At 43.1% G+C, this 15516-nt stretch overlaps 1 protein-coding gene across 1 annotated transcript in view; it reads left to right on the top strand.

Moving 5' to 3' along the window:
• Positions 1–15516, top strand: part of PRICKLE2 (prickle planar cell polarity protein 2) — a 207420-nt gene that overhangs the window by 151916 nt on the left and 39988 nt on the right. The window contains 3 exon segments of the mRNA XM_038411679.2: positions 6233–6346; positions 8298–8435; positions 9794–9997. Of these exon segments, the coding sequence (XP_038267607.1) occupies positions 6233–6346; positions 8298–8435; positions 9794–9997 (456 nt within the window).

The following is a 15516-nucleotide window of genomic DNA, read 5'->3' as shown; positions in this document are numbered from 1 at the left end:
CTAATTTAGCCTCCTCCTCGAGAGACTATGAATTATAACAGTGCTTGCTAAAATAGCTACAGATGAAGGATGTTGTTACAAAGAGAAATAACACAAAACTGAATTTTTATGTTGTATGTGGCAAAAGTACTGAATAATGTCGTAATTAAAAATAATTAACAGTAAAAAAAATTATTTGTGTTACGCTACAAGACGATTCTGTGGTGTAATCAAATCTTATATGCATTTCGGGCCTCCCCCAGAGCTTGCAGAAGTCAGTGGAAAGACTCCCATTCATTTCTGTGGATTTTGAATTAGGTCCTTACGTAGCATCTTCCATCTGTATTTTACACACAATGAATTAAAAGTACAATGATTCACTGTGTGCAGACCAATGACATTATACCCATTTCACAGTTAAGCAGACTGAGACTTGGAAAGAACAAATTTTTCAGACATCTCTACTTCTTTAGGGTACCCATCGTGAATTCTCCTTCATTATTATTAGTATTTATTAGTATTACCTGATGCCTACAAGCCCAAGTTATGGACCTGGACCCCACTGTGCTAGCTCTGTACAAACACAGAACAAATAGACAGTCACTTAGGGCCTGCTTTTCAGAAGTGCTGAATACTCACTGTTCTCATTGACATCACAGATTTGCGGGTGCTTTGCACTAGAGCTGTTTGGAAAATGGGCCAGGGAGAGTCTGTGGATAATTCTGATTTTTTGTCAGAAAGAAAAAAGAAAACAGACAGGTTTTAGGTTTTTCAATTAAAAGTTGAAGTTTTCCACAGAGAGCAGAAGCTTTCCCTGAAAGATTTTTTTTGTTTAATCAAAAATGCCATTTTCTTTCAGAAAAACAAAGTTTTCAACGAGGCTGCTGCACTTCTGAAAATCAGGCCCCAGGTATCTCAGTTTGGCCCCCCCAAATTAATGGATGTTGTTGAAACTCTTCACTTTCGTGTGACAGAACCAAGAATAGAACGCGTGATTCCTGCCTCACAGTCCCTGTAACCATTAAACTAGACTCCCTATCCAGCCATGAATTGATATATAGCACCCATTAAGGGTACAGTAAACAGCTAAACAATAGACTAAACATAGAGAACTGTGACTGCTTCTGAAGTAGGTTAACACCAAGGATTTGTCATATTCCTTGGTATAAACTTTCATTTCCTGGCACATTTGCTCTAAGTTGAAAACCCATTTATTTCCAAACTATTTTTTCCCCCTACCACTGTGTGAATCTTTTGTATGGAGAGAGAATTGCCATCAAAGGTGAGATTCTCTTTCACACACGTGAATTTGTCTCAGACTTGGTGAGACAATGCTTTATGCTCTCCAGCTGCAACCTGGCTGAATCTCGGTGCAGTCTGTCAGGACGAAGCGAGGCCGACATATCGGTAATAGAACTGGGCAAATAACGGATATGTTGGTTCAGTGGCCACACCAGCAAAATCCAGGTTGGGGGGAACTGCTTCAGGTCAATCCAAAATGACCATTTAAAAATGTTTCTCACTGAAATAAAAACAAAAATTTTGTCCAACCCAAAATGAAACATTTTGTTTCATTTTCAGGAATGTTCCCCTCCCCCTCCCCTTTTTTTAAGTTAAATCTAGCTCAATTTCTAAACAAAATATCATTTTGGAATGAAAAGTCAAAGTGTTTTGACTATTTTGATTTTTTGCAGCCAAAACTATTCACCAAATTCAATCCGAATTCACGAACACTTTCGGTCATCCCTCAGCTGCATTTTTCAGGCAATTACGTGGCGCGCACACAAAATATTGCCCAGATCTACTCAATAATTCCTCAGATAAAGGGACTTCAATCTCTGTGTTAAACACTATATGATCTGCAAAAAACTTATGTAGGACAGATACGGACAGCACCTGTTCTACACAGCCATGAACGCTCCATGGCTCACTGATTGTCACAATCCTAGGGAAGAAAATTCAGTCCTGTGCCCACATCATATCGCTGAGGGGTGCATTGGGGAAGGAATCTTTCTTCCTCCAGAGCTGTTCCACAGTTGCTGTTGCAACCTACAATTTTGTATGTGTATTAAGTCCCCACCACTGCAAGGAAAATGGGGGTAGGTGGGATTTGCATAGGAAAGATTGCTAGCTCCGATGCAACTTCTCCTTTGCATTGGGGCATAGAGCTGTACTCCATGTGTGCAGAGTGCCAGAGTCCATCGCCTGCACAACCTTTTCAATGGAGGACCCCCAATGGAACCTCACGTACCAGGTCCACTGTCAGGGCGCCCTCCCTGCCCTTGGAAGCCGGGGAAGGATTTCCCCCTTAATACCTAGCTGGGACCCTTTACTTAAGGCTGGTCTACACTTACTGGTAGATCCGCAGTGCTGCAATCGGTGCAGTGAGTGTCGGTATGGCAGGTCTGGTGAGGACACGCTAAATCGATGGGAGAGTGCTCTCCCATCAATTTGTGTACTCCACCTCCCTGAGAAGCGTAATGGAAGTTGACGGGAGATGCTCTCCCATCGACACAGCGCAGTGAAGCCCCCGCGGTAAGTGGATCTAACTCCGTCGACTTCAGTCACGTTATTCACGTCACTGAAATTGCTTAAGTTAGATCAATTGACTGTGGTAGTGTAGACCAGCCCTTGTATAAATGCACAAGGTAAAAAGCAGCTCCATTTCCTTGCTACAGAAGCCAAAAGCAAATTATATTTTTCCTTTAAAAAAAAAACAGTAGACAAAAGGTATCCAAGGGCTGGATTCTGGCTTGGTTCTTACACACACACACACGCTCACAAAATCAGCAATTATAAGAGCGGTTGTGAGTATCCAGATTTTCCCCAAACTCAGGAAGCTGACATTCCAGAGACCCTCCTGGTGTTCCAGGACAGGACGATATCCATGTGTCTTGGTGTGGAACCCTTGCCATGACCCAATCTTCCCATGGCCTCTATTCATGCTTTCCCCACTTCATTCATTTCTCTTCCAGGCGTTAGTCATTAGCATGGGCGATGTGCAGGGAGGGCAGAATGCAGGTGCTGACCACGGTTAAAGACTCACTCCTGCTATGCTACCTCCTGAGAATCAAGCAAACTTTTTTTTAAAATAACATTAATTGTTCCTTTTCCCCCGACTTGTCTGTGTGTCTCTAACCCATGAGCTCCTTGGGAAAGGGACCATCCCTTCTTGAATGTCTGGAAAGTACCTAGCGCATTGTGGACACTAACAGCATCAAAATATAACAACCACTCTGTTTTTCCATTGTTAGAGTGCACCCATTTGGGGCAAGGACTTGGTCCTTTGGGCAAATACAAGCAAAAACACCAACCAGGGGAAATATGACTGTGCAAAATCCCACATGATGGATCATATGGCGGACCCAAGGCATTACCGGGGAGGAGCGTCAGTACTCATAGGGAACAGACAAATATCTTTGTGAGGACAGTCCCTCCACTGACTCTGCAGATTGACAGATACCACGTGGAAGGCCTGCTGAAGCTGATCTGAATATGACAAAATGTTTCAGGTTCATTTTAGGCAATGCCGCACAGGTCTGGGCCTGCTATTTTTGTTTTATTTTGTTTTGTTTTCCAAATTAATTTGCCTATCCCTACAGAAATATTTTGCTAAATTTATGGGAACTGGCTCCAGCGGGCCTCCTGAGATGCAATGGAAAAATTCCCAGAGGAAATACTAATGGCCGTACACACACATCTTTCTGTCTGATCACCAGAAAACAAACACCTAGTTACCAGATACTGGAGTGCAGACCTGCATTCGATCCATAGCTTCTTTAGCATACAATGTGTGTCTTTGTAAAGAGCTCATTACTTGAGGGACCTGAATGACATAATGTAATTTGGCAGCTAGTCAAGAAGAAATTATTTCTGGACTCCTTCAACTTCAAGGACAAATTGTGCATAAGATCTTCATTTACAACAATCTGAGCCCAGGTGATACATAGCAAAGAGGCTAAGCTATCGGTACAGATACTTGATCGGAAATCAGCAGACCTCAGTAATATGGAGGGTATAGCCCAGCATTTAGATGAAAGGTCTGGCAGTCAGAGCTCCTGCTGGAATGTATAAGTAACTGCTACCAACTAGCTACATGACGCTGGATAAATCAGGTAACATCTGTACGCTTCAGTTAGTACTTCCTAAAGGGGCTGTACCTGGCACAGTGTTGTAAGGCTTAATTGTTTGTAAAGTACTTGGATATCCTTGGATGAAGGATGTTCTATAAATGCAAAGTAAGTATTATTGTGTTTAATATTTGATTTATTATTTTTAAAGAGTTATTTGGAACTTTCCATTTCTTTTTTGGTTTCCACACTAGAAGGTTGTCTATCTGTCTGTTGCACTAGTGAAACGAATTCTGTGCCATCTGTTTGGATCATTGCATATTGCCCAATGGGTTCTTGGGATCCAGCAGTCCATACTGCATGTAAGCCCCTTGCCATCAGCACAGCAAAAATACATATGGAGGCATGTAAAAAACTCACCATCAGTATGAAAGCAATGATGGGAGGACTGGAGATTAGGCTTATTTCAGATAAGGACTCCAGAATAAAAGAGGCTGAGGGAGATTTTCAAAAGCACCTAAGTGACTTGAAAGTTGTTTCAGATTAAGATAGGGTGTGACCTTAAAGTACAGTAGCTATTCCAGAATAACGCCATGTGTGAACGAGCCCTCAGAAGCACAAGCTTCACTGGAGGTCAATCCCTTAGGTATGCTGGCCAGTTTTCCCCCTTAACATGCTATGGCTCCTGCCATCTGCCCTCATTCGGTGATTGGGATGTGGGGTGTCCATAAGAGCTTTAGGGGCTAGAGGAAGGAAGCCACCTGAAGGGTGGAAAAATCTTCCTCAAACCTCTCCTACTCTAAAAATATAAATTGGCCTCAGCTGGCCATGCATTCCACATTCTTCAGTCACCCTTTGGGAAAAGGCCCCCAGGAGAAGAGGTAAGTCGGGCAGCAGCCACTTGAAAGCACCAGTGGGACAGAGAGTTCCAGGGTAAAGGACCCTCTCCCTAATTTCTGTCCTTTTGAAAGATTTTGTTAGCTGGGGCACCGCAGCCCTAGTTGCTGTTGCTGTGGGCTGCCACCGGGGAGAGATACTGTCAGGAAGGTCAGATCCCTTGGTACTTCATAGGCCAAACCCATCTTAAATTCCACAGAGGACCTGGTGGGAAGCCACTGTAGCTTCTATGCTGTCTGAGCGAAGCACTGCTAAATTAGCAGGCGGCCGCATCTTGCTCTCGATTAAATTTCTATGGTATCGTAAAGTAGAGATCCATAGCGGGAGATTAACCTCCAGGTGGCGAAGGCACAAGGAGCTGTGCTGAGATCCGCACTCTTGTAGCCAAGCACAGATTAAAGAGAGCCATCTGGCCCACTGCTGCCAGCAGAGCATCTACCCACCACTGATTCTTTGCAATTTTTAGAGCTGACCAGTGGGCGCGCTCCCTTGGCCAAAGGGGGACAATTTAATTTCTGTCAAACCTTCTGGGTGCTCTTCCCAAGCCTTCAAACATCACCACAGGCCCTGTTGAGTTGAGCCTCAGCCAGCAAGCCCTCACCCAAGCTCCAATATCAGCCAGAGACTGATGAGCTGGAGTTGTGCAAGTATTTCTCTCTCTCTTTCTCTCACTCAATCACACACACACACACACACACACGGGATCTCCTAGGAGGCGGGAACAATCTCCTAGGAGGCGGGCACGTTGCGCTCCACCGTGCTGTACTTTAAATAATTGTTTTAATTATATACTCGGAGACTGGAGAGAAAAACAAGCCTTCCAACAGGTTCTATCTGCTGATTATTTTCACAAATTGTTACAGAAAAAACCTTGAGGGTTTCAGAGTAGGTGGAGGCTGAAGTACCCATTAACACGTTGGGTGCCAGGGAGTAGCATTGTTAACCTCTGTTGCAAAGGCAGGTGCTAACACATTCTCCCGGCCAAGGGAAACATGCTAACAGTATGGACGTTAACAGAGAAAACGGTAAAGAACAACCCCTAAGAGTTAGGTTAGATGTGGAATTCCTGCTATCTCCTCTTTATCTCTCTTTTTAAAAACAAACTGAGTTACTTTGTTTCCATATATAGAAAACCAGATGGTTTAACTTTAAAAGCATTTTTTGTCCATTTGCACCTTTCATTTTTAATGACCACTTGCTCTCCAAGTGTTTTGTTCTATCAGTTGAGGAGAATGTGTCAAAGTCAATCAAGGAATTGTACTGCAGTACCTTCTTTTAACATTTAGGTTCACCAGTACTACAGTTGCCTCCCGGAAGACAAAGTACCCTACGTGAACAGTCCTGGAGAGAAATTGCGTATTAAGCAGCTTTTGCACCAACTGCCGCCGCATGACAATGAGGTGAGTGGTTTAAAAATATCATAATTTAAACATTGCAATATATCATATTTGGTGTTGAGGGGAATGCACCTTTTTGATTTAGCATTGGAGTCATGATTAACCGATTCACTGAAAGAATCTTGCGTATATTACTGCAGCTTTCAGTTGGAGTTTTCTTGATTTCATTTTAAAAAGAACCAATAAACTTTTATGTTTTCTATCATCTATTTTGAATATTGTGCTATGAAAATGGTATGGCCGGGTGACTTTCACTGTCACGTATTGCTGTAAGCTCCCTTATGCAAAACTCCTCCAGAATTTAATAGCCTAACTTTTTAAACCAACCTACAGCATTCAATAGCAAGTATCCAATTCTTTATTACATTTTCTAGGATGGTTTAAAAAACCTGTAGACGGGAGATCTTTCTCTGCATATTTGTAAATAAATTTCTATAGAACATTAATTTCTTGAGATCCTTACTTGTTAAATCCCTATTAAGGTGATAGCTACATTATTCATTTAGAAGCTCTTGTTTTGTTTTTTAAAAGTCAAGTTTTATCTTTAATTTTAATTTTTTTAATTCATCTTCCTAAAATTGGGTGTGTGCAAAACAAAGAAACCTTTCTACACTCAAAGGCAAAAACTTTGTTACAATTGTATTAAGGTTCCAGTTAAATCAACTAGAGCTTGATTTAAAATTAACTCCAGAGTCTATACACAATTCTGTTTTGTCTCACCTAGGGCTTGCAAATGTGTCTAAACAGGGAGTGATTTTGTATTTGCACTGAACAGCTAGAGGACGAGTTAAGATCTGTGATTTTATAGACGTTGAACCTCAACTCTGAGTTTCCAGTCAAAACCATTTACAGCAATGTAAGGTGTATTCAGATAATTATTAAATCCTGTGTTATTTATGAGACAGCAGAAAAGGGCCCCATCTTTTAAATTCTTTTCTTATGAGTGCGGACGTTGAACTAGAATATCTCATGAAGTTCCATTGCGTAAACAATGATCCTCACATTGCTCCTCTGCGAAAGACATGTCCGTAACTTGTTTTATCTAGGTCATATTTTAATGTGCTTGTCTGTGCTTGGCAAGATGCCATATAAATACAATGCAGTATTATCAGAATCAAGGAGAATTCCGAACATAAGTGGGGACAGAGTCAAATTCTTCAGGGCCCAATCCCGTAGGCCTTAAGCTTGAGCAGCTCCCTGAGAATCTGCAGTGCCTGACAATAAATAAATACGTAATTTGCTGTTACAAGTTAGGGCCCTGATCCTGGAATTTTTCTGCAAACAGGGAGGGAGTTAGGCATCCCTTTCCCATTGAAACTCAGTTAATTTGATGACTCTATTCATGTGAGTAAGGAATGTGGGATTGGCCCTGTTACTGCTCATGGCAGTAACATTTCTCCCCAAATACCATAGCCTGATTCCATTGGGTTCAAATTAGAATCAGATTAAATCTGTAAGCACAAAAATAATATTTGAGCTGTGGAAACCTCTCATTCTCTGAACTTTCAGTGAGATTATAACTTTGTTGTTTACATCAACATAGAGTCATAGAGCATAGAGTCTTCATCCCATAGCAAATAATTAGTACCACATCATAAACTTATGAAGAGTGGGTGTCACAGGAGAGCTCGTTGCTGAACCATTACAGGGCTGCTCTAATACTTCCAGCTCTAATACTTTTCCAGCATGAAAAGACTGAAGGAAATAAATGACTGTCCTGTTACTGGATTATAAAGAGCACTCATGGTCTCAGCCTTTCCTTACTTGGGCCAGATCCTCAGCCAGCTGAATCAGCATAACTGCATTTACTCCAGATCACCCCTGCTGAGTCTCAAGCGAGTAGTTCTCACTTGGCGGTAAATCAACCAAGCTTTGAAAATAGTAGGCACAGTTACAACAGGTATGTTTGTGGTTCTGTTCATGGTAAAGCAAAATATCACTGCTTGCCTATTAGGTCCGCTATTGTAATTCACTGGATGAGGAAGAAAAGAGGGAGCTCAAACTCTTCAGCAATCAAAGGAAAAGGGAGAATCTAGGGAGAGGCAATGTTCGACCATTCCCCGTCACCATGACCGGAGCCATTTGCGAACAGGTAAGTGCCAATTACATGTTGTTATTCTGCCCAGTGGCTTCCTTTGATTCACATGGGGCTTTCTACCTCGTGGAAAGCACGGATATACATTAGCTTGGGTTGTTTTGAATGAGAGCAAGCCATTCTGTCCCTATGTCAGGCACTGGGAAGTCTGATCCCCCTGTGCCTATGTAGAGGGAATGCATGCACCTGATACTCACCCACATTCACTGCAATCTCTCTACCTCTGCATCCAAGTTCTCCGGCCAGAAGGCTGAATTTAACCCTTAGGTAACTGGCTAGCTCCCAAGTGGGAACAAGCTGGGTATTTTTAGGGGTTTCCCGGGTCAGGTAGCAGGCAGTGGTGTCAATTTCATGCACAAATCAGTCCGGGCAGGCATCCCAACCCATCCTGCTTCCCTCATGGCTGGAAATACTCCTGATTAATCTCCAGCCTGTACTCCCCACAAGAACCACTCCTGAAACACTGGTTCTTGACCCCAGAACAGGGTTGAGGCAGTTTGATTGAGCTCATGCCCAGAGTGTCAGTGAGGGAACTGGCTGGAAGCCAGAGTGGGAAAACAACAGGGAAGCAGCCCAGTGCGGGAAAGAGGGGAGAGCTGAGGAATAAGCCCAGATCGGTAGGGGAGGTTGGTTTGGGGATATTTAGAGAGCAGGTTGTGGGAAGGGCGACTGCTGGAAGAGGGAGGAACCAGGTGATGGAAGAAGGACGAATGGGGCCCCTGGTGTTCAGTTAAGGAAGCTGTAAGTGAAGGGGAATATTGTTACATCTGACATCTTCAGAAGCATTTGGTTTTGCAGTGCAGTGATAAGTGACAGCTGGCCAAAGCGGTTACTCCATTTGGCTCTTCCATAGAGTTCCCCAAGCAGCAGAAACTCAGCCATGCCAGGAAGGCCATTTCCCCCCTTACAGGCCTAGGGAAGAAATGCGCCCTGAGGGCACCATGCTTGCCCATAGGATCTGACTGGCTAGCCCGTGAAGACAGTGCCACAGAGCTGGGTGCGGCAGAAGATAGCCAGAGTCAAGCCAGCTTTGGGACACAGCAGTACTTGTAACTGACTAGCGTCCCAAGACTTGTTTGTTCTCCAGAGAAACTGTGCAGATTTGCTGCCTTTAGCGTCCAGAGAGAGACAGCTGTAGTGCATAGGGACCTTTCGGGCTGCCCTAAACCGCAGTCTAGGGTCAAAGAGATGGTGACACCAAAACCAGGTTTCATCTGATGGGTCCAAACACTGTCAGCCAGAGGGGGTGGGGGAAAAAGCTCCTGCTTTATCATGTTGTATAAGTCACCTTCTGAAACATGGTTTCAGACTAGCGTCAAACCAAGCTCTCTTCCTGTTTGTTGTTCTTCTGCCAGTGTGGGGGTCAAATCAGTGGAGGCGATATCGCTGTATTTGCCTCCAGAGCAGGCCACGGCGTTTGCTGGCACCCACCCTGCTTCATATGCACGGTCTGTAATGAGCTGCTGGTTGATCTGATCTACTTTTATCAAGAGGGGAAGATTTATTGTGGCAGACACCACGCGGAATGCCTGAAGCCTCGATGTGCCGCATGTGACGAGGTAAGAACAAGCTCCGTTTCGTGTTCGGTGCTTGTGTTATTCTACTTTGGGTTACTACATAGATAATTCTGATCACAGTGACTGGCACTGAGCCACCTCTTCAAAAACTCAGCTCATCCATCCCAAATTTGCCACCGTGGCTACTGGCCCATGGAATATGTAAAACTACTGGACCATGGGAGTCGCCTAGCTTCTAGCAGCACTGTCTGTTTTGCCGTGAGATACTGATTTGGAGCATCCTGTGGCCATTCAAGTCTGCCATTCTCCCAATTACGGCCTGTGCTCAGCCCATTGGCCATGAGACTGGGAGACTCGCCATCCTATCCGATAGGGTCCTGCCTCTCCAACTACCGCCAGAGTTCAGCTGCGGGGAGCCATGTGGGTCAAAATGAAGGGGACCAGCAAATTATTCCTGCAGGAAAGTTGTGCTGCAGGATCCGTTTCGGCAGCACGGGTCCTTGGTCATCTCTGCCCCACGTTGCTTTCATGCTGCCATCAGTCATTTTCACCAGTAAAAGGGAAGGGGAAGACACCACATTTGCATGGAACTCTGTTGATTTTGGGACTTCAATGAGTGATGTCCCCATGAAATGAGGGGCACCAGAGAGACATGAATAATAGGCTTGTTACTCTGAGTGACCATCAGCCACGGGAGAAATTTTAAAGCGGCAACGCAGCCTGGAGATGGCTGAGCCCTAAGTAGAACTTGGTCCGGGAGGGCTATAGAGGGGCTATCAGACTGAATTCTTCAGGTCCCTACAGACCCCAGACCCCAGCTCCTTAGCAATGTCAGTAGTTCCAACTCCCTCTCCAGCCAGCACCGGGTCTCCTAGGACTGGGAGGTGGAGAATGGAGCCGCTGCTCAGGCAGGTAACTTTGGTCTTGAACAATCCATAGGCCAAACCGGACCCAGGTCTCGGCTTCTCCTTAGGGAGATTTGCAAGGGGATTCTCACAGCTGGAGGGCTGTAGAAACCACTGTGTACTCCATGGGGATGACAGGAGAAGCAGAGTCCAGGCCCATGATAAGAGCCTGTGTAGTGCAGGTGAGGGAAGCTTATTTACAGTTCAACAGTTTTTTACAGTTATTTACAGTTCTGTACTGTGGGGGATTGTCAGGAGCTCACCTGTCCTCTGATTAGGCTGTCCACTGAGCAATCCCCTTCTGCCTCCTGGTAGGCCTTGCATGAACAGTATGGTTGTGGAGACTTTTGGATGGAGAGGGCCTCGTGGTACCTGTGTGTTCAAGGTAGCTGAAAGCTGCAAATTTGCATTGACTGCCAACCATTTTCCCTCTTCTATAATGTCATGAGCTTAGCAAATACTGCAGAACATTCCCTGTTCAATTTTTAAAGGACATTCACTTTCCATGAACATCTGTGGGACTGTGTTTTAGTAGCACCAAGGATTGTGGAAATATTCAAAACCTCACAGTGAAGCTGAAATTCTCTTTCCACAATAATTTGCACCAGAAACCTGACTGTCAGCGTTTAAGCTCATCCAGTTGTGGAGCAGAACCAGTAATGTCCAGCTTATAGGACAAGCACAACTATGCAATGCTACTTTGATTTCTGAGCTCAAAACTAACTTTGTGCAAAAATGTGTCTAATGTTAAATAATGAATAAATCTGAGAGAATCGCAATATGTTCGCAGACCAGACAAAACGGGCTGATTCGTAAAGTAAATGACTCGTTATGAATTATTGACTCAGCTCTAACATGGACTGTGATTGGTTACTTATAAAAGGCAAAGATTTTTATGCTCAGACTAAAAATGCTAAACAGAAAAATGATGTCAGGCCTGCTGAGCTACTGGGATTTGGCGGAAGTCAAATCTTGCCTCTAGATAGCTTCTTCCTTTAAAAAAATAATCACCATATTGTGGGATTGCTGATGTTGGGATACTCTGCATACAGAAACTAACATTAAAATAAACTCACACTGCAGTGTTCTGAGTTTTGTGGATAGACCTGCAGCACGTGTGTGTGTGTGTGTATACCTGATATAGCTCAATTTCTACACTAACTGGTAGAGAAAACATATAAGCCATATAAAATTTGGTGGTTTCAGTTTGTTAGGGTTCATGAACATCTTCCCCTTTGGTTTCAAGTTTGCACCCCAGGAGATTTGCACTGGGAGGTTTCAGGTTCAAATCAGCCCAGGGTCATGCTAGCCGAGGTCTAGGTTTACTCACAGGGTCAGGGGCCTTGGAGAACTTTTCAGTAACTTTCCTGTAATGACATACCAAGCGGTGCAATTTCATCCCAGCCATGGATAGTGGTGCCTCCACTGTATGCAGGTCTACCAGCAGAAACCTCACATTTGCAGTGGAGGAGAGAGTGTTCTATATCTTGTGATATGTGGAGTTTGACTCTACATTGTATTGAAATAGACCTTAATAGAAGAGATTAAAGGGATATGAGAAGCAGAACAAATGTACAAAAAAACCTTTGAGGCTGATTCTGGATGTTTCTCAAGTGTCAATCTCAGTTTAAAGGCTGGTGAAGGAAATTGTTCTGGCTTGGAGAGTTATGAAAACTGAAGTGTGGAAAACCATAAGTATTATAAAAATCCTAAATCCCATCTGTGCAAGTGTCCAATAAAAATCCCACTGTATATCCACATCAAGTATAAAGAGCATTGACTTATGTATCCAATTAGATTTGTAATGTTACCAGTAAAAAACAAACTCCTAACCATTGAAATGGCCCTGTTTCTGGTTCTTTTAAGCAGAGTAACTTTTTTTCATGTACTTTTATCCTTGCAAAGTCCTGTTACAAATTCTAATACAAATACCCTGTTCAATTCCCTCTTTATGTCCAAAAATAATCACAAATAATATGAAATAACCACAAAACAAAGCTTCCTATCCACCTGCTCTGCAGAATATACTGTGCTGGCCTAGCCTCTGTCACGGAGGCCAAGTAGCTCACTGCATAGGAGTATTGTTAGAAGTTGAGAGGCCAAGACTTTATTTGTAACTCAGTTGTTCACTCAGTGTAACCTCAAATAACTCAGCTAACTCTGGGCCTCAGTTTCCTCATCAATAAAATGGGGATGCTGATTCTTTCTCATTGTTGGCCATCTGTGGATGAAAAGCATTGTCGGGATGCTACGCATTGCTGCTGCGAATGCTGCCGTCTCGCTCCTCACCCTGATAGGTTATCATTTTTGTTGTGTTTCAGTCACTCTTTATATTAAGGTTCCCTTTATAAATGGTTAATAAATGATTAATAGGGGTTTTAAAAATGGCTAATCAGTTATTAATACAGAGTCCCACAGGTCAAGAAGTTGCTTATTACTTTGACTTCACATCATCCACTGATGTGCTCAGAAGCATCTATAACTCACACTACTCGTTTTGTAACATGTTTATAATATCTATGAGTCATTCATTAACCCCTCAGACACCAGGTACAAATGGAACCTTAATATTAAAAGAGACTCTGTTTGCTCTGTAATTCATGCAGTGATCCTAATTAGTACAGTAAGATCCCGATTAGAGGATCTAATCTTTTTGTTTTCCTGTGAAGTGCTGTGCCTGCCTGCAATATTGTGCTATAAACAAGGTGGATAAAATGTGATCATTTTTTAAAGTAAAAAAGAAAAAACGTTTTTTTATTCAAATTGGATTTTTTATTTGAATTAAATCCAGATTTATTTTTTAAAAATAAACCTATTTAAAATTAAATTTTGAAATTGACAAATTATGTTAAAAGCTAAACATTTTATAATGTATTAAAATCATTTAAATTGAATGTAAAAATAAATATTCAGCAATACATGTTTGCTGCCAAGTTTTAAAGAGTTAAACCACTGAACTGGTGGAAGTCACTGGCTAAGCACCTGGAACCAGAATTTGTCAAAAGGCTAAGTCAGCTTTTGACAGCAGTAGCTGCTTTCAGAAGATGCAAAGAGAATATTTTTTCAGTTCAGTTTATTCCACTAGTTCAGTTCAATGACTAGTTCTTTCAAAGTAAAGAAAACAATTGGGAGTTGAAAGAGCGGGAAAACCTGTTTTCCTCTTCCAATCTCTGGATACAGCCATGGTGTGAGAGGATGAGATCTACAGTTCTAAAACTTTAAAGGGCATGGTGACCAGAAACAATCAGTTCAGCTCACTAACTACAGATATTCTTTACTTTTTCTAAATAAATCAGTTTGTTTGAAAGTAAAAAGCTGTTTTGATCAACAATTTGGTCAACTTTTATTTTCTTATGTATCCAGGGTAGTTTTATTCTTTTTTTTAAAAAAAAATCTGTTTTTGTGCATTTTTAATTGAAGTTGACTTTCCATCCAAATGGAGCTTGGCACAAATCATAAGTACAAAATGAATCATCATCTACTAAATCAGAAATGTATAATTCATCTTTTTTCTAACATAAAAAAGTAAAAGTTAAGCATCTGAATAAAGGTAAATTATGCCAGTGTTTCCCAAATGGTGGGTCCCAGCTCACCAGTGGGTCTTGGGAGGGATCCACATATGGACATGCTCTCTGGGCAGCAGGCAGTGACGTGGGGAACGGGTTCCAGGCAGCAGTGGCTCAGAGGAAGTGTCCAGAGCCAGCAATCACAGTCTCATCGCAGGGGGACAGAGACCGGCTAGGGCTGCAGAAGGGGACAGGGATGGGAAAGCGAGAACCAGAGGGCTGGAGGGAGTTGAGCAGGAGGCTTAGGCTGAGAAGTGGGGGAGCAGGTGATTGCGGGGCTGAGAAGGGTAGGGGAGCAGGTATGGAGAGGTGGAAGAACAGGGACAACGTTAGGTCCCCAAGAAAGACAAATTGCAGTTGGTGGGTCATTAGTAAAATGTTTGAGGACCTCTCAGTGAAACCAAACAATTGTTTAAATCAGTGATTCCCAAACGTGTTCTGCTGCTTGTGTAGGGAAAGCCCCTGGCGGGCTGGGCCGGTTTGTTTACCTGCCACGTCCGCAGGTTCGGCTGATCGCAGCTCCCAGTGGCTGCGGTTCGCTGCTCCAGGCCAATGGGAGCTGCTGGAAGCAGCAGCCAGTACGTCCCTTGGCCCACGCTGCTTCCAGCAGCTCCCATTGGCCTGGAGCAGTGAACCGCGACCACTGGGAGCCGCGATCGGCCGAACCTGTGGACACGGCAGGTAAACAAACCAGCCTGGCCTGCCAGGGGCTTTCCCTACACAAACGGCAGAACAAGTTTGGGAACCACTGGTTTAAATAAAGGTATATAGCTAGAATGTAGCCTCTTGCATATCAAACAGAAGCATCAAATTTAGTGCCAAGATATAGGTGCAATTCAACGCATTTTAGAGATTACCAATCAATGCGAATCAACATTTCTTTAAGAAAATAACTAAGAAGTAGAAATGCAGAACACGGTTAAAATGGATGTTTTAAATCAAGGTTTCCTGCTTGCTGATTTAAATCATAATTAAAATCAATTCCCCGGCTATAAATAAAAACAAGGCAGCTCTTTTACTTCAATTTCCTTCCTCCCCATATCCCATGTCCAGCCCCCATGATTTATATTATGGTGGTGCCGAGAAATCC

The sequence above is a fragment of the Dermochelys coriacea genome, chromosome 7, assembly GCF_009764565.3.
Source record: "Dermochelys coriacea isolate rDerCor1 chromosome 7, rDerCor1.pri.v4, whole genome shotgun sequence".
In the NCBI taxonomy this organism is placed as follows: domain Eukaryota; kingdom Metazoa; phylum Chordata; order Testudines; family Dermochelyidae; genus Dermochelys; species Dermochelys coriacea.
The sequence above is the reverse complement of the archived record's forward strand: the minus strand, read 5'-3'. Positions and strand labels throughout refer to the sequence as shown.